The 22890-nt window shown below is 48.2% G+C and overlaps 1 protein-coding gene across 1 annotated transcript in view; it reads right to left on the minus strand.

The window, feature by feature from the left end:
• Window positions 1–279: 279 nt before the first annotated feature.
• The window catches only part of LOC125437821 (heparan-alpha-glucosaminide N-acetyltransferase-like), a 133448-nt gene continuing 110837 nt past the window's right edge, over window positions 280–22890 (minus strand). The window contains exons 10-12 of the mRNA XM_048505828.1: window positions 19427–19497; window positions 7728–7840; window positions 280–930 (exon numbers count right to left, since the gene is read on the minus strand). Coding sequence (XP_048361785.1) covers window positions 749–930; window positions 7728–7840; window positions 19427–19497 — 366 coding nt within the window. The 3' untranslated portion in view covers window positions 280–748. The remainder of the gene's footprint in view (window positions 931–7727; window positions 7841–19426; window positions 19498–22890) is intronic.

The raw sequence follows: 22890 nt of genomic DNA on the forward strand, positions 1-22890 counted from the left end.
CACCCCCTCAAAATGATCCATGGTCACCATTACATCTGTTACCGCCAGGAAAATAAACAAAATATTTTCCTGAGTCAGGTTGCCTGATTACACTGGCTCCATGCTAGGACGCAGAGACTTGTGTGTCTCAGAAGCCTTCATAAGACTAGCAAAGGTTGCAAACATATGAATTGTGCCAATGATATATGGTTTCCCTTTGCTATGCCATTCTAGGATCACTTATTGTTACCCGAGCAGCAGCAGTAACACATCTACATGGTTTTTCCTTTTTCCCCCCGAGGTAGATGTTGAGTTGATGCTTCCGTGCTTCACAGCCTTGTGCTGTAATTCTCTACACCTCGTGTACTCGATGCTTCAAAGATTAGCCCCCCAAATTAAAAACAAACAAACAGATGTGGTGCAAATAAACAGGTGAGGGGCAATGGAGTGAGCTCAGAAAACTGCACCATGGAGAAAGTCCTGGGATGGCACAGAGGCATGGAAAACATCTTCGAAAAATCACACGGGCATCTGAAAACCGTTTTGAAAACGTTTCAACCAAAGAGAAGGACATTAATTTAAAATGTTTTGAGGCTGCCAATAAAATGTCTTGGGAACGAGAGAGGGTAAAAAACAGTGCGGACCTCTATGGAGGAAACATTTTATTTCCTGCTTCAAAATAATTTTAAAGGCTTGTGGGGGAAGTGCCATCGTTCAGTGATCATAACTGCACCACCAAAAAAACAGCAACATTTCTTCTGTCTAGCGGTCAGATTTTCAAAAAGAACTTCTTCCTGTAGAGAAGATAAGCAACCACTACCCAGATGGACGTGCCCAGCAGATTTTGAAAGAGGAGCTCAATGTGGGTGACTGGAGACTTCATTTCCCACTTGAACGGGAAGTAACTGCCCAGAAGAGAGTGTCCAACGTAGACAAAGATAGAGTTCATCCCTGTGCATTCATGAAAAACAAATCAAACGTTTCAGGATGTTCCCCTATGGAGTAGAATGTGTAACAATTGCGTAACATTTTTGCCAATTAAGAAAAAGTGCTAAAGGTTTTCATGACAGCTTCTCGTCTTTCCAACATCCCACTTAGTGCTTTCTCTTAACCCAGGGCCCGAGTATAAGGCTGAAATTCTTAGTTCTGCATCAGAGTTTGCCAGCGCTTGTAATGTTAACAGGTCCAGGAGAGTCGTCATGTCTGCTGTGTCAAATGCATCTAAACATCCTGTGCTGCCTTCAAGACTTACTCATGGATGGGCTTCTGCAGGGGTTCTGAGCCCATGGGCACCTTTGGAGCAGCAGTGGCGTAGGAGGTTAAGAGCTCTAATCTGGGTTCGATTCTCCACTCCTCCACATGAGCATCAGACTCTTATCTAGTGAACTGGATTTGTTTCCCCGCTCCTACACATGAAGCCTACAGGGTGACTTTGGACAAGTCACAGTTCTCTTAGAACTCTCTCAGCCTCCCCTGCCTCAAAAGGTGTCTGTTGCGGGGAAGGGAAGGGAAAGAGTTTGTAAGATGCTTTGAAACTCCTTACAGTTGAGAAAAGCGGGGTATAAATCCAAGTTCTTCTTCTATGGCCCCTCTGCTTGTGGAGCAGAGCTGCAGGCTATCCCTGAAAAGGGTAGCGGAGTGAGTGGTTAGGAAGTGACAAAAAGCAAGTGGAAGGAAATAGGGAAACCCTGAATATTCCCCAGGTTGCTGGTCTTATGCTGGGCCAGATATAGCTAAGCAACATTAGACAAATTCATCACAGCAAAAGTCTAGGGGCGCAGAGACCAGAGTTACGACCTATTGTAGCCATTAGCCATCTCGCACCGCAGCGTCGTAAATTACAAACTGATATTCCTGAACAAACACATAATTAAACAGGAATTGTCAAGCGGCTCCAGAGGAAGTCTGAAGATTGAGCAAGGAACAAGATGATTTATCAGGCCTCCGGCAGGTCGTCCCTTTACTTTCAAAGCCGGATCGGTTGCTAATGTCAATAAGCACTTACATGAATTACAGCTCAGCCTTTTCATGTGCCGGCCCGGGACTGACATGATACAAGTCTCGGACCAGGAAGGGAGGATCTTTGTGCTGAGCATCATTATTATTCATTCATTTATTAGTTATTTGTTCCGGTATTTTGAAAAGCGGGCAGAATAACTTGCAGCAAGTCTAACAAGAAACAAACTCCGATAAAATAGACCCTCAATACACCATCAACAAACCTAAAGGTCACAAACAGAAAAGAGAAATGCAAACCACTCCTCCCTGGTTTTGACATGGCAGGTATATACAAATACATGTATAGCCAAACATCTTGAACTATTAACTGAACCCCAACAGAGATGGGTTATTACAAGGGCCAGATGCAATACTTTTCCATCGGCCATTACAAAGGGTCGCGACCTATCTAACCCTCTCCAGGATCGGGTCTGTCCACACTGTAAAAACCAAGTGGAGACTCTTGCTCACATCATACTTGACCGTCCAAAATATGTGGGTATTAGGAATTTCTCTCCTGGGCAGGTCTTAGACAAATCTGAAAGAGACCCTGACAACTCTGTTGTGGAGCTTTTGTTAAATAACACAGAGGAAAAAGTAGCAACATTTCTTTTACAAGTGACAGAATTTTTAAAGTAACGTCCAATGCTAGATGCAGTTTATCTGTCTGTGTTTTGAATGTACTTTTGATTTGTACTTCAGAAATGTCTGTAATGCTCTGGAGCCTATTTTAATATGCCTAATAAAGGTTGTTGTCTTGTATTGTACATTTCTATTGAATTATTTCCCATGTTATTTTAAATGTTGTTTTAGCGTTCAAACTTTTTCCACGTTTGCCACCTTGGAGCTACTATTTGGGTGGAACGGAGGCATCGAATGTTTGGAATAAAAGCAACAAACAATAAAAACCACAATAGGATCTTCTTTAGCGGGGAAAGGTTCTTAAAAGAAGAAACAGCCTCCGATTCCTGGAGCTTCCTGCCTAATTAGAGGGAAGACTGCAGATGGGCAGCAGTGTGAAAAAGGAAGGATAAGATTTTAGACACCAGCTGAGACAGAGAAGGGAGGAGAAAGACTTCAGTGCAAATTGGCAGGAGCTTCTGGGAGAAGGACAGGATCTCTCTTTTGGGAGATCCAGTGTAGCATGGTGGACCTCTCACCCTGCATGAAAGCCTCTTTGTATACTTGTTTTGTTAACAAGTGTGCAAACAGAGCCCAGATGGAGGCAAAGACATTGCGAGCTGTTCTTCCTAAAGGGATCAGCCAGCGGCGTAGAGGGGGGAAAAGGTGCCCAGGGAAAAATGGCGCCTGCCCCCCACCCCTCCACAGCGTCCCATCCCCGCACCCCTTTCCCCCACACCCTCCCCACTTACCTTAGTTCAGTTGGCTGCAAAGAGCAGCTGGCTGAAAAAGCGGCCTGGTGGGAACTACATTTCCCAGGAGACCTTGTGAGCCCCAACTCCTGCAGAGGTCTCCTGGGAAGTGTAGTTCCCACCAGGCTATGTTTTCAGGCCCCCACATGACCTCCCTTCCCTCCCTCCCTCCCCTTCTGTTGCATGCCATCCCACTCCCTCCACATATTTCTATCTCTCCTTCCCTTGCATGGCTACTCCTCCATTCGCCTCCTTGCATGCTCAACTCCTCCACTCCCCCCCCCCTTCCCTTGCATGCTACCCCTCAATCCCTCCTCTTCCTCCCTCCCTTGCATGCCACACCTCCCTCCCTCCCTCCCCACACTCTCCGTCCCTTGCTTGCCACCCCTCCTTCCCTCCCCCTCCCTCCCCCTCCCTTGCATGCTACCCCTCAATCCCTCCTCATCCTCCTTCCCCCTCCCTTGCATGCCACCCCTCCCTACCCTCCCTCCCCTCCCCTTGCATGCCACTCATCCCTTCCCTCCCTTCCTCCCCCTTCCTCCCCCTCCCTTGCACGCCAACCCTCCATCCCACTCCCTTGCATGCCACCCCTCACTTCCTCTCCTCAAATTCTCCCCTCCCCTCACATTCTCCCCTTCCTCACTCCCCCTTTCATGCCACCCTCCCCCTGTCTTGCATGTCACCCCTCCTTCCCTCCCCTTCCCTTGCATGCTAACACTCACTCACTCCCCTCCTTCCCCTTCCCTTGCAATCGTCCTCCCTCCCCTCCCTTCCCTTCCCTTGCAACCCACCCCTCCCTCTCCTCCCTCCCCTCCCTCCCATTCCCTTGAATGTCACCCCTCCCTCCCCTCTCCCCCTCCCTTGCATGCCACCCTCCCTCCATCCCCTTCCCTTGCATGCCACCCTTCACTCCCTCCTTTCCCTCACTCAACCTCTGTTACATGCCAACCCTCCCTCCCGTCCCTTGCATGCCACCTTCCCTCCCGTCTCTCCATCCCATTCTCCCCTCGCTTCCTCCCCTTCCCTTGCAATCCACCCCTTACTCCACTTCCCTTGAATATCACCCCTCACTCCTCTCACTCTGCTTCCCTTGCATGCCACCCCTCCCTCTTCTTCCTTGCATGCCACCCTCTGTCCCTCCTTTGTACTCCACCTTTCCCATTTCCCCCTCCCTTCCTCCCCTTCCCTTGCAATCCACCACTGTCTCCTCCCCCTCCCTTGCATGCCACCCCTTCCTCCCTCCCCTCCCTCCCCTCCCTTGCAAGCCACCCCTTCCTCCCCTCCCCTTGCATTCTACCCTTCCCTCACTCCCCTTCCCTTGTATGTCACCCCCTTCCCCCTCCCCTCCCCTTGCCTGCCACTCTTCACTACTTTCCCTCCCTCACTCCCCCTCCCTTGCATGCCACCCCTCCCTCACCCTTTCTTGCATGCCACACTCCCACACTCCCTCCCTTCCATCCATCCCTCCCATTCTCCCCTCCCTTCCTACCCTTTCCTTGCAATTCCCCTCCCTTCCCTCCCTCCCTCCCCTTCCCTTGAATGTCACCCCTCACTCCTCTCACTCCACTTCCCTTGCATGTCATCCCTCCCATTCTCCCCCCTCCCTTCCCTCGCTCCCTTGTACTCCACCCCTCTCTGTCTCCTTTCCCTTCCTCCCCTTCCCTTGCAATCCACCCCTCCCTCCCCTCCCCCTCACTTGCATGCCACCCCTCCCTCCCCCTCTCCCCTCCCTCCCTCCCCCTCACTTGCATGCCACCCCTCCCTCCCTCCCCTTCCCTTGCATGCCACCCCCTCCTCACCCCCTTCCCTTGTATATCACTCCTCTTCTTTCCCCCCCTCTATTGCATGCCACCCTTCTCTCCCTCCCTCCCTCTTCCTCCCTTGCATGCCACCCCCCTCACCTCCCTTGATTGTTACCCCTCACTTCCTCTCCTCACTTGCTCTGCTTCCCTTGCATGCCACCTCTCCCTCCCCTCCTTCCCCTTGCTTGCATGCCACCCCTCCCTCACTCCCCTTCCCTTTCATGCCACCCATTCCTCCCCTCCCTGCCTTCCCTTGTGTGTCACCCCTCCCTTCCCTCCCTCCCTCCCTCCCTCCCCTTGCATGCCTCCCCTCCCTGCCCTTCCTCACCTTGGATACCATCCCTCCCCCTCCCATCCCTCTCCCTCTGCTAGGCAGCAGAGGCAGGGTGTTGGGCCATTATGGGAACATGCAACTCTGCAGTAGAGAGAAAATTACCCATATGTTGGCAAAAAAGCATATTCTTAGAAACGGATTACTGAAGAAGGATTTTAGAAACACTACTTACGCGCGACGCGTTCTATACAATTATTCAAGTGACCGTCAGAAATTCTACAGGACAGTTTCCCGACAGCCCAGTTAACAAGCATGTGAAGGGAACTCTGAGGATTACATGCCAAATTTGCATTTACTTTATATACAGTGGAGCTATCTTGTTTCTATTTTGTTGCCACAGGTACTATGTGGCTTTGCATGAATGAATGGAGACTACGTGCTTAGTTTGAATGGAGATGATCCGCAGAACATACTGTACCTTTAAATATCGCTGCTCCCAGTGATGAATTGATTCCGTGCATTTGGATTGCTTAGCTATACATTTGGACTGTGTATACTTAGAATGGGCAATACTTTGTATTGAACGTTATGAATCTTTATGTTATAGACCTCATGAATAAGAGTTCAAGTATATTAAATAAACAATAAGAATATTGACTATAGCACAAAATAAGTGTTATAATACACTAGCGGGGCCCGGCCATGCATTGCTGTGGCAATTGTCCTTCTCATCACAGTCCGCAACCCACACAGATGTCCATGCAGGTCCAATGATCCGCAGCATAGCCTTTTGGGGTGGTCAAATGGAATCCCTCTTTCCCTTTTCAATTCACATTGTTATATGGTGGTGTCTTGTTTTTTTAGTATAATGTAACCCTTTCCCCCCCATCTCCACAAGCGGAACTGTCCCAGAGTGCGAGATCCCGCTGTCCATGAGGCTGGTTGGACACGCACAGTGATCCTGAAGCTTGGGTAAGAGCAAGAACTGGGGCAAGCAGGCTATCCCAGTCAGGCAGCAGAGGCAGGGTGGTGAAGGCGGCTCAGATCGAGGCCAGCTCCTGGGTTCTTAAAGGGTCATGTGCAAAAAAGCCAGGAGCCAGAAGTAGTGTTGGTCTGGCCCCCACCCTACCTGGTTTCTCTTAGAAGAAAAAGGGCAAAGCTCCAGCCTCGCTTGTAGTAAAAGAGAGCTGTGGTGAGATATGGGGTGAGGAAGTGGGTAAGTGGTGGTTGGATGTGAGGGAGGAGCAGGAAGATGAGTGTGTGTGTGGAGGATGAAGCTGGATGTTGTGTATTGTGTGATAGCAGTGGGTGAGGCACAGAGGGTGAAAGTTACCTGCGTGTGAGGGGGGGGAACCTCACCTGACGTCTCACATGGCAAAGTGTATATGTGTTTCACTTCCACTCGTATTACCTACCAGTATAACCTATTTACTGTTTTAACTGCTCATCTCTGCCCATCTGCGGGAACATCCTAAGCCCTCATACCAAGCCCTCAGGCCACAGACAGACAGGCTGCACGAACATTCTAAGGGTGACAGTTAAACACAGCCAGCTTCATGGCCTGGTGCGCCAGGAAAAAGACGTTTTACCTGGCTCAGGTATGGACTTTCAGCGATTTGAAGGTCCGATTACCTACCCAGAACAGGGAGGAACGTCATGTGAAAATTTGGGGGCGATCCGTCCAGCCATTTCGGCGTTAGGGCGTGACTAACAAAGTCACTGTTAGCTTTTTATATAGATAGATAGTTGGTGTGTTTATTTGGAGTGTACCTGAATTCATAGCCCTTTTGCCTTTGAGTGCGGTGCATTTTTGATACTAGTATATTTTAATCTACCCAGTCCATCAGATCTCCAGTAGGCAATCAAAAATCTAGGCAGGAGCCCCACATGGCTCCCCCACAGCCTAAAAACACTTGGTGGGTCCCAGTAAAGGCATTGGCCAGTGCTATGGTGCACAATGGCCCTTGTCATACAACCTACTTTTTGAAGTTGCTATTTCCTCCAGGAAAACTGATTTCTGTCGTCTGGAGCACAACTGTATCTGGCAACCTTAGGTCTCGAGTAGGGTGCATGTAATTGGTAGATGACAGGTCATGGATGGGGTGAGTCACACAGCTCAGCCCCTATGCAGACAGGACCTCAGTCACACAGAGGTCAGGTTAGGTCAGTGGGTACCATCCCCCCTTCCACATATACAGTTGTACAAAGACTGCATGTCTGTGAAGGGGCATTGAGGCACACTTGACTTATGGTTAGTGTCCCAGTTAAGGACCACAGGAAGTTACAGCTCCGTAGTCTTACCTGGAAAAATGAACGGCTGGCCTCCCCACCAACTCTTCACGTCGATGACATAAAACATGATCGCCAGCAAGACAAATGAGAAGCTGCTCAATGTTGTGACATAGGAGAGAGACCTAATAAGCATAGAGAAACAAAGACAGAGGTCAACTCTCGGTTCCTGGCAGCTTGGTGGCTCAAACCCAGCCAGTCCTAGTCAATCATCCAATGGAGAAGCCATAGAGAGATAAAGAAGAAGAGTTTGGATTTATATCCCGCTTTTCTCAACCAGGACAAAGGTGGCTTTTAGATCAGAGGCAGAAGAAGAAGAGTTTGGATGTATACCTCTCCTTTCACTACCATAAGGAGTCTCAAAGCTTACAGATCCCTTCCCTTTCTCTCCCCTCAACGCACACCTTGTGAGTGTCAGACTCTCGAACGTGGAAATAACAGAGACCGTAGGAAAGTCCTAAAGCAGTTTATTTCTTACAACGTGTAGAGTAACAATAGAAAGCAGGATCTGAGCTAGAGAGCTCAGATCCAGGACCTATATCCTTCAACCCCCCCATTTTAGCCCCACACGAAGATGTCCCTTACGAAGTTTCACCACAACATTTGCACTACAGAGCTTCAAAGAACCTGGGAACCGTTCACACCTCGCAGATGAGCTGGCGCCAGGAGGTTGCCAGGAAGGGAAGAGGGAAACAGGAAAGCATTTACAGGAAAACATTTGCAATTCCCGCACAGCAAGACATCCAGGCACTGACAAGCATGGTCCTGACAGTGAGGTAGGTGAGGCTGAGAGATTTTCCTATGAGGAGAGGCTGCAGCGTTTGGGACTCTTTAGTTTGGAGAGGAGACGTCTGAGGGGGGATATGATTGAAGTCTATAAAATTATGCATGGGGTAGAAAATGTTGACAGAGAGACATTTTTCTCTCTTTCTCACAATACTAGAACCAGGGGGCATCCATTGAAAATGCTGGGGGGAAGAATTAGGACTAATAAAAGGAAACACTTCTTCCATAGCGTGTGATTGGTGTTTGGAATATGCTGCCACAGGAGGTGGTGATGGCCACTCACCTGGATAGCTTTAAAAGGGGCTTGGACAGATTTATGGAGGAGAAGTCGATTTATGGCTACCAATCTTTGATCTGAGATTGCAAATGCCTTAACAGACCAGGTGATCGGGAGCAACAGCCGCAGAAGGCCATTGCTTTCACATCCTGCATGTGAGCTCCCAAAGGCACCTGGTGGGCCACTGCGAGTAGCAGAGAGCTGGACTAGATGGACTCTGGTCTGATCCAGCTGGCTTGTTCTTATGTTCTTATGTTCTTATTTTCGAGAGAACTGGGACTGGCCCAAGGTCACCAGCAGGCTTCATGAGTAGGAGTGGGGAAACAAATCCAGTTCACCAGATAAGAGTCCACCGCTCATGTAGAGGAGTGGGGAATCAAACCCGGTCCTCTGGATCAGAGTCTGCCACTCTTAACCACTATGCCACGCCAGCTCTCAAATAAAGATAAATCAAAGAGCGATTGCTCAGAACGACGTACAAAAAAGTGCAGCAGCACAAAAGGGAAGGGGCAACCAACAACAACCCATTAACAGTGGGAAATGCACAAAAATCTATCTTGAAAAATAGATGAGCTGTGACCTCGCATTGAGAGAGCCGGTTAGAGAGAAACTGGCATCGTTAGCTCTTCATTTGATTGGTGGCTTCATACAAGGAGAAGAGAAGCAGGTTTGAGATCCGAAGAACAGCATTTGTTTATCTGAAGAAGTTAATTCGAAATGTTCCACTAGCAGCTAATAGATGTCCTTCATAAGACTTTCATTTTTTTTATTTGTGGGAGCTTTTCAATGGAGGGGGGGGGCATTCAGTTCTTCTTGTATAATTTTCTCATTCACCTTTGCTTTCCAATAGCCATTCTTGTTCCTGATGCAAGCATTTCTTGTATCTCATTATATGCCTTTGAAAAAACACATACACACCCAGACTTTTCATAATAATAAAAAAATTCTATGTGATTACATGTTTCAAAATAGATTTTTGATACATTTGTCAGTGTTTGTGGGTAGTACTCCCCCCCCTTTGTGATTTTGCACCTTTTTTAAGGAAGTCATGAGAAGACCGGTGTGTGTGTGTGTGTGTGTGTGTGTGTGTGTGTGTGTGTGTGTGTGTGTGTGTGTTGCCTTTTTCATGAGATATGGCTTTGGATTTTGCTTGGTGGGTGTGAGTCACTACGCAGGCCATTTGGGTTCCAAAACATGACCAAGAAATTTAACCAACAGTTAAAATAAAAACACATGTGCGCCCCGGCCAAGAGCATACGAAGTCTGGGGAAGATAAAAGAGATGAGAGCTACTAACATGGAAGATTATATGTTCCAGGGGAACAAAGTTCAGTTAATTTTACCAAGGATATTTTGCTATATGGACATCCAACAGGTGGATTATGCTTTGGGTTCTGTCCCAGTTCTCTTTCAGCGGGAAAAGAGAATCTTGGGACGCAGATGTTCAACAAGAAAGAATATGTCTATTTCCTTTTGCCTTTCATAACATTAACACACACACACACACATACACCCCAAGAATGGCTGCGTTGAAAGAAATATCCAGTTTGTTGCCTTTGCACAGGATTTAAAAATGCAGCATGGTCTCCAGTAAAATCAATTTAAAACTACCTTGGTAAAAAAAAATACTTTTTAATTTGCAATTTTTTTTCTTCTTGAAGGAGTGCAGCTCAACAATTATTTGAATGGTTGATAGCGCAAAGCTTAGATGTTTACTTGATATTCATATTATAATTGAATTCGGGTGGGTTTGACTGCTGGATTTGAATGTTGTTGCATTGCCGAAGCTCAGGTTGGAAAATCTGGGTTGGGAAACTCCCGGAGGTTTGGGGGTGGAGCTTGAGAGGGGAGGGGTTTGGGGAGGGGAGGGCTGTCAGGGGGGTATAATGCCATGGAGTCCCCCTTCCAAAGTAGTCGTTTTCTCCAAGGGAACTGATCTCTGTCGCTTGGAGACAATTAGGGTGGCCGTCTGGAAGTGTTGTCACGTGATGCGGCCACTCTTCAGCAATCCTCCAACTCTATGATTTTACATGGAGTTTTGGGGGATTGCTACAGCGTTGCGGTGAAGTGAGACGTGACTTGGTCATTCAACCAATTCCGTGGGCTCTGAAAACAGAGATGTTCCACCAAGCTCATGGCTGAAGCAGCTGTGGCCCACCAGCTAGTCTGGCTTCCCCTTTCCTTCTTTTCCTTTTTCCCATCCCCGCCCCCCAGTCTTCTCATGACTTCCTTCAAAAAGGTACAACATCACAAAGGGGGGGGGGAGTACTACCCACAAACACTGAAAAATGTATCAAAAATCTATTTTGAAAGCAGCAGAGGCGTAGGAGGTTAAGAGCTCGTGTATCTAACCTGGAGAGCCGGGTTTGATTCCCAGCTCTGCCGCCTGAGCTGTGGGGGCTTATCTGGGGAATTCAGATTAGCCTGTACACTCCCACTCACGCCAGCTGGGTGACCTTGGGCTAGTCACAGCTTCTCGGAACTCTCTCAGCCCCACCTACCTCACAGGGTGTTTGTTGTGAGGGGGGAAGGGCAAGGAGATTGTAAGCCCCTTTGAATCTCCTGCAGAAGAGAAAGGGGGGATATAAATCCAAACTCCTCCTCCTCCTCCTCCTCCTCCTCTTCTTCTTCTTCTTCTTCCACATTAGAGGGGAAAAAATCATGTGATTAAAGGGGTAGAGGGTGTTTTGGGATACCCTGTGGGGACATCTTTTTATCTTAAACTGATCGGAAGACCTGGGACTCAACTTGTTTGAACTGAGTTTTTTTTGTTTTGTTTATTTTACACATCTAAATAACACATACATAGAAAGATAAAGAATAGATCCCAATCTAGTCCCCCCTCCCTCCATAATAATAATACTAAATGAAAAGAAAAGAAAAAAACATACCCAAATACCTACACACACACACATATATATGGTGACTTACAGCTACCTCACTAAGGATCCAAGCATAAATCTAACTCTGTATTTATAATTAATGTCTACATTTTTTTCACTTTTAGTCTTTCTTATAAAGTTGTCTTAATCCAATATGCTGTTTCAATGTAAGTCTCGAATCCTGTCGTTGTTTCTGCGTTTGTATATGTTTTCAATAAGTAGCCTGCAAAGGATTTCCAGTCTTTCAGAAAACTGTCCGGATTCTTGTCCCTTTGTTGATGGTGCAAATATTGGACGTTTATTTGTTGTCGGTTCTTTAATTGAATTAGGGTGGGCTTGATGGCTAGGTTGGAATTTTATTGCGTTGTTTCTTATGTTGTGTGATATTATTGTTGTTCGCTGCCCTGAGTCCACCTTTGCCTGGGTAGGGCACGATAGAAATGTGAAATAAAGGTAGAAAAGTAAAAAGTGAGGTTGTTGGGACAGTACTTTTTCATCCCATTTTCTATATTTGGCAGCAGTGACGCTACCGAGGCAGGTGACGGGGGTCTCCTATGATAACTGGAGTCCTGGTCTCCCTCATCCATACGCAGCCACTGTAAAGGTTGCAGTTCAACCTTGGAGAAGGTCCCACTGGAGGTTCTGGCGAAACGCCCGGGAAGGGGAATTTCACTGTTTTGGTTATCTTGCTTTTTATTGCTTGCCTGTGTGAAACTGTCTGTGTGAGATTCTGTGTGAGAACCTGACTTGTTTATCTTCTTTTGGCGGGAGCTTGTTTGATGCCCTGTGTAAGCGGCTGTTTGAGATTTGGGGGTTAGTTCTCGCATTGCCTGTGTCTGATTAAGAATGCCAGCTCAATAAAGAACTTAACACGGTTGCTTTTGACTCGACTTTACTGGTTCGTTACAGTCACAGCAACAGCCATACACGGGCATTGCCCCCAGCTGCATCTTTGTTTGCTATAGAAGAGATACTATTACTCCCATCACCAGCCCTTCTCTGGGCATAGAGCAGGGGTTACTTGGGGATTGGTAGTGGGGCAGTAGCTGTGAATGCCCTACATTGTACAGGAAGTTGGTCGAAATGACCCTTTGTGTTGACTGGGCGGGGCTGGTGTGCTGCCACAGCAATACACAGTACTGAGGAGGCTCAGGGCTGGGCTGCTAGCAGTTCAACAAAGAATAAAGTCCAAAGAGACTTCAATTAGGCCAGGAATCAAATGTTAGGAATACATACAGCAGCTAGGAAAATCCAGGAATCAAGGTCAAAAGAAGAAGAAGAAGAGGAGTTTGGATTTATATCCCCCCTTTCTCTCCTGCAGGAGACTCAAAGGGGCTGACAATCTCCTTGCCCTTCCCCCCTCACAACAAACACCCTGTGAGGTAGGTGGGGCTGAGAGAGCTCGAGAAGCTGTGACTAGCCCAAGGTCACCCAGCTGGCGTGTGTGGGAGTGCACAGGCTAATCTGAATTCCCCAGATAAGCCGGTCCGTTGTCAGTCTGGTCTGGAGACAGCAGTGTTGTGCAGTCAAGGGCAGGTGGAATCCGTTTTGCGACCACAATTGCAGTCCCTGCCCAAGGCCTTTTATTCCTCAGAGCTACTTCCCTGGGACTGCTCCTGCAAAGGCTCCTGGGTAATGCCTAGCCTGGAGTCTTGCTGAGCGGCGTCTCTGCTTTAAGGCCGGTCTCAATCTCCGTCTGCACCTCAGGCTTGCATCTGGAGACCCAGAGCTGCTAGCACCGTGGTGGCGAACCTTTGGCACTCCAGATGTTATGGACTACAATTCCCATCAGCCCCTGCCAGCATGGCCAATTGGCTGATGGGAATTGTAGTCCTTAACATCTGGGGTGCCAAAGGTTCACCACCACTGTGCTAGCATCTCCTTTAGCCCTGCTGATTAGTTCTGAGCCAGAAGCCTGTGTGAGTTCAGGCTCCACCAGTTCAGCTGGCGTCTCTCTGCAAGGCTCCATTAACCCTTTCTCAGGCAAACAATTAGCTGCGGCAGGGGCTTCCTCGGAGGAGTTGTCAGTTGCAGGGGCGGGGGATTACACCCTTTGTGGTACCTTCCAGCTCTACACTTCTTTGTTTCTCTGTCTTCAATAATATTGCCCGTGCTCTTCCACACCTCCAGCCCGCAAGCTGGCCCATTTGCATACTGCGGAGCCCGTAAAGAAGCTGCGTATTGATTTTCTACTTCTCCTTTACATCCACGAAGTGCTCCATCCGATATCGCTCGGATATGCACCATAAAAAGGACCGGAGATAATGGGTGGCCTCATTTGAGCCCCCGCAGGTGTTCAAAACTGGTTTATTCTCCATTAAGAGTCAAAGTGTTTCCTCCGGCTTTCTAGAAAACATGAAAGAGGCGGTGTTTCTTCAAGCACTGCTCCCTTGTGCTCATTTCCAAGGAACGCCCACAGCGTTTGCGAGCAAAGAGGTCTGCCGTAACACGGGTTTCAAAACAAATGCTACTATTATAATACAATTCATACACTTTTCAGTCTAATCCCATGACAAAAAGACTTCATCACAAAGGGCTGGGCATTGCAAAGATATTTTAAATACATTTCTTTTCTTTTTAAATACATTTATTCCAAATGATTACCTTGACTTGGATAGCCCAGCCTAACTCAGTCTTGTTCTATCTGAGAAGCTAAGGCCCATTCCGCACCAGCCAATTAAACCGAGATAAACCGGGTATAAAACCTGGGTTAGAGGAGGGGGGGCTTCGCACAGATCCTGATCCTAACGCAGATCCACTCCGCATTCCCCCCCAACCCTTTTTTCGACAATCACATTATGTGTGATTCTTTTGTTTTAATGTGGCTCACAGCTGCAGCCAAGCGAATGGCCGTGGCTGTAAGATGCTTTAAAACAAGAGAATTGCATATAACACTATCTGGGATAACCTGCTCAATGAATGCAGTCCCAACCCAGACGTGCTCATCTTGCCTATTTATATTTATATTTATTGAAATGTTTCTATTAGCCGCCTTGGGTTCCCCTGGGCAAAAAAGAAGCATAGAAATGCCCTGAGAGATCAGTGAAACTGGGACTTCACAACAAACTTAAGGGATGTTGTGCACTCAGAGGCACGGTTGAAAGAAAACCTTTGAGCTTTGGGTGGCAGCAGAAACAGAAGGAGGTGATGCCCAGTGAAATGACCTACCCGGACCCTCTATTGAGGAGAAAGTCAAGAGCAGACTCAGGGGCTGCCACATAGGGTGGCTGCGATAGAATGACACGTCACCTGAGGATCTGGGCAAGGATTTTCTACTTTGCTTGGTGAATGTTGAATTTACACTTGGTGAATGCTCAGGGGTTAAGCTCCAACTGTTAGTGCAAAGCAGAGGGTGTTCTTGATAGCGGAGCCAGAAGAGAATCCCACTTCTGGATTATGTTCGAACTTGTTTTTGTATTAGCTAGGTAGAAACTAACTGTATTAGGTAGGAAAGTAGGATTTGTAAGTTTCCTTGTGTTTGTGACTGTATGGAACCTCCTTGGCCCAAGGCGAAGAGCCATCCATCCTGGGACCATCTATTCCGCGTGTAAAGGTTCCTGATACAGCGGACAAAGGAGACCTCTCAGTTGAGCGCCTCGCCCTACCTAATCCCGTCAACGAGCGAATGAGCTCTCGTCATCGCCCTTTGCTTCCTGACTTGGACACCTGAAACCTTTGTATTTTCCGCCAGTGGACTGCGTCATCGCCCTTTCGCCCTACTCTGGCCTTGAAATCCAGAAGGGATGCCTATCGAACTCTGATTGGTTCCTGCATACTGCAAATTAATGATTGGTTACTTTGAATTGTGCTAATGAATGGTGGTGGGCTGTCTTGTATTCTCCCAGGCTCCCGACGGGAGGAAGTGTATTTAAGAGGTTGTAAGGCTGCTAGGCAGCGCAGTTGTTGTGTGGAATGGAGGTGCTGACACCTAGGTCAGCATCTCAATAAATCACTTTTATCTATCCAAGCCATGTCGGGTCTTGCTTGGGTTCCTGGGCGCTGCCGAGAGCGGGAATACTTCTGAGTAAGGAAAGTGTTACCTGAGCAGCGCGGTAACATTCTCATACATACTGGCCCTTTCCCCACTTACCTTAAGCCCCACGCTACTCTCCTCAAGTAGTGCGGGGTCCCCCGGCACTCCCCACTACAGGGGTGGTGACAATGCAGCCGCCCCGACGCTGCCGCTCTTGCGCCCCCTCAGTGCACGGCATCCCTGGCGCTCCTCGAAATGGCGCCTTTTGATGACCCCGCGCAGAGCAGAGCGTGGGGTCATGGGGACGCCCGGGCGCGCACCAGAGATGCCGCGCGCTGAGAGTAGCGCGCAGCAAAGGGCAGCAAAGGTAAGTGTGGAAACGCCCAGCGAATAACTGCAACTGTATTTTACTGTGCGAAACGGCCAAGTCCGCTTGCAAAACTTACTAAAAATGTGTTGAAAGTGGCCGGGAAGGACATTATTCAGTGTGCGCGCAAGTTATTTACTTCCCCCTCTCTGCCCAAAGAAACAAGCAATGATTGTGAAAGTGCGGGCACCACGCAAACAGCTGCTAACATCTTGGGCAGCTTAGCTAGTCATGGAGGAAATCAGGCGATTTGGGCAGCTGGGGCAGAGGAGATCGCCTGGGCAGGCCACGGGGAAGCTGGACATGGCAGACGGAAAATGGAGAGAGAAGAAGAGGGGAGGAAGAGGGGGCTGAAAAAGAGAAATTAGATTTCCCCTTCTCCAGGAATCTTCGCAGGCCCTTACCTTGTGGCTAATGTAATTAGTTCAACCTCTTTATCTCTGCTCTCAGACTTTCAAGGGATTTGCACGTTGCATTTGGAGCGGAGAGAAACGTTTGGCCAGAGACAAGGTTCTACGTTTTCAATTAGATGCTTTCCCCCTTTTTATGTTCCTTCCCAGAAGTTCAAAGCTGCAGTCTGCCACCAGGTCTGCCGGTCGGTGTCAGATGCTCTTAACAGAAGGTATCATGCCATGGTTTTGTTTGTGGATTTTGCTTCGAACTAACATGTAATTAATATTTAAATTATGTTTTAATGTATGTTTTAACCTTGTTGTAAACCACCCTGAGCCCTCAAGGAGAGGACGGTATATAAAATTAATAAATAATAATAATAACATGACTATACGCAACATCTGAACTGGGCTTGAATCAGTAACCAAGGACACAGCTAATATTTGTTGCCTGCGTACGCTGATTAATAAAAGCCCTACGGAAGAATCTCCTTGAAGAAAAGTGACTTTGGGAGAGGAATAAGCTGCAGCACTGTCTCTTTTCCATGCCCACACCTGTGTTTGCTCGTCCCTTTAGTAGAGTGGCTACGTTTTGTTCACATACAGCAAGTGTTTGGGACACCAAGGATATTTCAGGTGTGCCTCTTCATCGCCAGCTGACCACGGAATTGAGGGGGGAAAAATAGAACGAAATGATGGCTTGATGGGAAAGTAAATTTTGTTTAGCTGAAAAACTCTCAAATGAAAAAGAATGTCTCTTCTTTCTCTTCCTGGAGCCCTTTTTTGAAACCACAGAATTGAACGCTGACTTATAAGTGTGAATGAGTTATCAGACACTCGATTTCGATTTCGAATACCTTTAATGGCATATAAATAGTTTAACATTAACATTGCAAGATAATAACAGCCTTTACAACTTCTGACGAGTTAAAATAACACCATTAAAAAATTTAGCCACCGCTTCCAACAGCTCGTAGTTGTGGCTGTTTAAAAGATATATAACCTTCTGTTTATCTGTAATGCCTTCACTTCCATGCAGGAAGGGGATTATGTGCTTCTTCCTACCTATCTCATAAAAAGGACAGTCCAACAGCATGTGAGATACTGTTTCCACAGAACCCATGCCACATGGGCATTTCCTTTCTTTATGTGGAATTTCAAGGTGGCATCCAAGGCTAAAGGAAGAAGGCAGGGCATTACACCTAGCTAAGGTGATTGCTCTACGCCACCGGGCCTCAACCAGGAGATAAAGGTACCGGGCTACAATTAATCTATCCACAGGTATTCCCAGAGAGATCAGGGAACAGGTTTTATTAGCTTCCTCCAGCATCTGTTGAAACTGTCTATCAAAAAGTCTCTTCTTGATAGCCCCATAGACCTCCTGCTCTGTTAACATTAGCAGGTCCTCCAAGGAAATGCCCAACTCATTAAGTTTGGCTTCGATTTTAACCCACCACTGGGTTGTGTGGAGTTATCAGACACCACGATTGCGATTTATCCCTTCCGCACATAATTCTGTCCAATATAGCCTGTCCTTACAATCTAGGGCTGCCAAAATCCAGGCGGGGCCTAGACTTTTCCGGGAATGATAAGAAATCTCCACAATACAGAGATCAGTTGCCCTGGGGAAAATGGCAGCTTCAGAGGGCAAACTTCATGATGTACCATAGCTCGGCAGAAGTGTACCAGGGGTAAATGGCGCCCGGAGACAAATTGTCTCCCAGGCTCTGCCGCCCCCCTCTGCACCCTCTAGCTCCACCCCCTGATGCCCCAGGTTCCACCCCCACTGTCCTAGACCCCACCAATGTCATCATGGACATGGGCAAGGTCTAGGGTGCCCACCTCCCCCCAACAGACTCCCCCTGCTGGATGGTGTCGAGGCATGCAAAAACGATGAGACAGCAGGACTTCCTGGCCATGGGGGGGGCGATTTTGCGTCCCCCACGTGACTAGAAGAGTGGCGCCCGGGGACAAGGGGTACCCCTTGTCTCTAGGCAGATACACCACTGTAGCTCGGTAACCTTCCTCAAATTCCCCCCTCCACAGGTACCACCTCCACATCTCCAAGGACTTCCCAGGCTGGTGCTGGCAACCCCCTCAGCAGCCAGCCATCAAGCTTCGAGAACTTCAGCGATGCATCGACATGTGTACATTAACCTTGCATCACACTACAGCAGTGGTGGCGAACCTTTTCGAGACCAAGTGCCCAAACTGCAACCCAAAACCCACTTATTTATCGCAAAGCGCCTAACCTGAATACTCAGGTTTTAGTTTAGGAAAAAACAGTTGGCTCCAAGGCGCGCATTACTCGGGAGTAAGCTTGCTGGTAGTCAGTGGCTTTGCTTTGAAGCAACCGTGCAACGCTTTGAATGGGTGAATCACAACCCTAGGAGGGTTTAGAAGCAAGCCCCATTTCCAGCACCCGAGCTGACTCCCAGGTAAAGGATTGCACTTCAGTTCTTCCCATGAAAATCAGTGGGGTTTAACAGCACTTAACAGGGTTACCTACACGTCGTGCCCAGTAGCCCAGGCCAGTCTAGATATGTGTGAAAATTGCCCCCCCCCCATGACGAACTCTGAGTGCGCGTGCCCACAGAGAGGGCTCTGAGTGCCACCTCTGGCACCTGTGCCATAGGTTCGCCACCACTGCACTACAGAGACATGAGCCCAGTAGGGGAATAGTCTCTTCTGGCCATCAACTGGCACCAGGGTGCTGAAACTTAAGAGGAAAGCGTGACCTGTCACATGACACGAGACCTGTGCACATGTGACTACCCTGTTTCCTCTAATATAAGACATCCCCGAAAAATAAGACATAGTAGAGGTTTTGCTGAAGTGCGAAATATAAGGCATCCCCCGAAAGTAAGACATAGCAAAGTTTTTGTTTGGAAGCATGCCCGACGAACAGAACACAGAAAAATAAGACATCCCCTGAAAATAAGACATAGCGCATCTTTGGGAGCAAAAATTAATATAAGACACTGTCTTATATTCGGGGAAACACGGTAGGGACTTGCAGATAGGAAAGCACTTACCAGAGATTTTTATTGATGGGAATGAATCCCTCGTTTTGGGTGCATTTGGATAGGACGGCCGAGAGAATCCCCTGAAGGAAAAGGAAATTCGGAGAAGAGGTCAGTAATGAACGATAAGGGAGGATGAAGCCAACTCTGGAACACAGAAAACAGGGAGAGGAAATGATTCTGTGCCAAGCTCTAAGTGTTTCCATTGATTAACTGATCAAAAGATGCACTGCAGGCCAGGGAAGGGAGCTCAACGATGCCAGAGACTTGGATTTCACGATGGGATTCTTCGCCCTTATCCGATTTACTCAAGCCAAGCTTTTCCCAGAAATTATATTAGCCCAAATTCACGAACCACAATAACACGAGAGTGGGACTCTGCTGGTCAAGTCCCTGTACAGGTTTCTGGGAGAAATCTGCAAAGATGCTCACAGGCGATGCTTGCAGACAGGAAGTTGGATACCGTTCAATATCATCTGAGATGAGATGGTTGCCAGCCACTCTTTTGGCCCCGGTGGGTTATGGTGAAACATTTATGATGGTGGTTGCAACTCGGTGGCTGCAGGACCAAACTGAACAACGGTTTGTGTAGGAGAATTTGTTCTCGGTTTGAACGGAGTGCTTTCTGGAAAGACGGCAGTTAACCTGCCTCTTGGTCTACTGGTGTCCATCAACTGTCTGTTCTGGAACCAAAAAGGAGATGGCTCAGAGGAGTAGCTGGGCCAGAGTGCGCCCGGTGCACACTCTAGCTTTTTTGCCCCCCCCAAGAACCTCCCCTGCCCCTCAGCCTCCCCGCCACCGCCACGGGTACCCACCCAGCCCCCCGTGTTGCACCTTTGCGCACCACTCTACTCTTTTAGGAAAGGAGCAGGCCGAAAAAGCCTGCCTGTGTTGCTTGGGCCTGGTGGGAACTACATTTCCCCCTGGGAAATGTAGTTCCCACTAGCCCCAGGCAACGCAGGCAGGTTTCTTCTCTGGGATGTTCCATTCCTTAAAGTAAGTGGGGGGTGCGCCGTGGGGTGGCGAAGGTTGCCGCAGAAGGGGGCGGAGGGGCACCGCAGGGGGGATTTTTCCGCCCCCCACGTGACCAGAATCGGTGTGCCCGGTGCGTTGAGCACCCCCCATCCCCTGGTGGCTTCGCCACTGAGATGGCTGGGCAGCACCTGCCTCAGCAGGCCTTGGTGGTCTACCACTCTTTTCCTCAAGGGACAGCCTGAGTCTCAGTATCAAGCTCTGGGTGGTCCACTGTGACTGACAACAGCTCTTTAAGGACCCAGGTGGAAATCTCTTACACCACATGCCACCTGACTCTTTTAACTGGAGATGCTGGGGATCGAACTTGTGGAGCTATGCTCCTAAAGCAAAATGAGCTGTCAACCACAGCTCTGCAATTGCACAATTACTTCAGGTTTTCTCCACTGCTCTTCCTCCGCTCTCACAGGCATTCTAGACCAGGGGTCTTCAAACTATGGCCCTCCAGATGTTCATGGACTACAATTCCCATCAGCCCCTGCCAGCATGGCCAAATGGTAGGGCTCATGGGAATTGTAGTCTATGAACATCTGGAGGGCCATAGTTTGAAGGCCCCTGTTCTAGACAGACTGTTTGGTAGCTCAGCACACTCCTGACTTTTGGCACGGCTGATGAAGTACAGAGACCCAGCGTGGTGTGGTGGTTAAGAGTGACCAACTCTAATCTAGAGAACCAGGTTCGGTCCCCCTCTCCTCCACATGCAGCCTGTTGGGAGACCTTGGGTTAGTCACAGTTCTCTCAGAACTCAGTCAGACTTGCATAATCAGCTTTTTAGACTTGTCCCTGGACACTCTGTAATGTTGAAATCACATCCTAGCACTAAGCAATGAAGCCAAACCCCCCTGAGAGAAAGAGAGGCCTTTTCTGCACAAACCTTTTAAAACGTTTGGAGGCAGGAAATAAACAGAGCAATGTAAAAAGTCCAATTTTGTCTTAAACCTTTTGGGTCTTTCCTTCAGTGCCAGGAAGACAAGACCAGTTAGGTCAGAATGATTCTCTGGATACCTCAAACGCATCTCAGCTGAGGAATCAAAGAGACCTATCGAGAAGGGAAGCGTCAATGCCACCGTTTGTCACGTACGCCCTGAGCCATGTTAAAAACCTCTAAATTAATTAAATAAATCAATGGATGAAATCACCCTCTCAATGTGACAGCGTGATATAACTGATGGCTGCTCCAAGCAGCAGCCGCCGAAGTCAGACAGAAGCAAAGCAAAGTTCTTTATTTGATTCCACGCCTCAGTTCCCTTGGAAATGAGAAGGAAATGCATTCGTACAATGGGAAAAGTAGTCTTGGAAATAGGCGGATCCCAGGGCCGCAAAGGACTATAAATAATAACCAGGACCTGGAACTGAACCCAGAAACTAATTGATAATCAATGGGGCAATTGCAGAAAAGGTGTAATATGCACACTCTTGTCTAGTACATCAGGGGTCTGCAACCTGCGGCTCTCCAGATGTTCATGAACTACAATTCCCATCAGCCCCTGTCAGCATGGCCAATTGGCCATGAACTACACTTCCCAATTGGCCATGAACTACAATTGGTTCATGAATTACAATTCCCAACAGCCCCTGTCAGCATGGCCAATTAGCCATGCTGGCAGGGGCTGATGGGAATTGCAGTTCATGAACATCTGGAGAGCCGCAGGTTGCAGACCCCTAGTTCTTTGTAGCAACTGAGCCACAGCATCTCTCCCCTGGCTATCTCTAACCTTGTGTTCTTTGCTAAAATGAGGGGGCTACTCAGAAGGAAGCTAAAAGGGAAGGCTGAGTCAGTAAAATCCTTCCATATTTAGAGTACTAAATATGGATAGTCAAGGAATCGCTGCAGTCACCTGTAGCAGCTTTGATACGTTGGTTTCTTTTTGACGGAGGATGCGAGTCCCTATACCAGTGGTGGCGAACTTTTGGCACTCCAGATGTTACGGACTACAATTCCCATCAGCCAGTGCCAGCATGGCCACCATGCTGGCAGGGGCTGATGAGAATTGTAGTCCATAACATCTGGAGTGCCAAAGGTTCGCCACCACGGCCCTACACCCACAGCAAGTGCAAGTAGGTTGCTCTCTTGGAAGAGAAGGTCCAGCGGCTTGAGGTGCAAGCATCTACTCTTCAGCATTGGTAGGATTGCCAGCTCTGGGCAGAGAGATTTTGGAGGTAGAGCACTGGGAGAGCAGGGCTTGAAAAAGAGGGACCTCAGCAGGGTCTAATGCCACAGAGTCCATCCTCCAAAGCTGCTATTTTCTCCGAGGGAACTGATCTCTGCCATCTGGAGATCACTTACAATTCTGGGAGATCCCCAGGCCTCACATGGAAGTTGGCAATCTAATGAACTGGCAAAGGTACGGGAGCCTAATTATCAGGTAGTGAAGTCTCTACGCCCATCCCCATATTTCTAACTTCCAGTGAGACTAGGAGTTCTGGAGAGCTAATGCATTTGC

The sequence above is a fragment of the Sphaerodactylus townsendi genome, linkage group LG08, assembly GCF_021028975.2.
Source record: "Sphaerodactylus townsendi isolate TG3544 linkage group LG08, MPM_Stown_v2.3, whole genome shotgun sequence".
Lineage (NCBI taxonomy): Eukaryota > Metazoa > Chordata > Lepidosauria > Squamata > Sphaerodactylidae > Sphaerodactylus > Sphaerodactylus townsendi.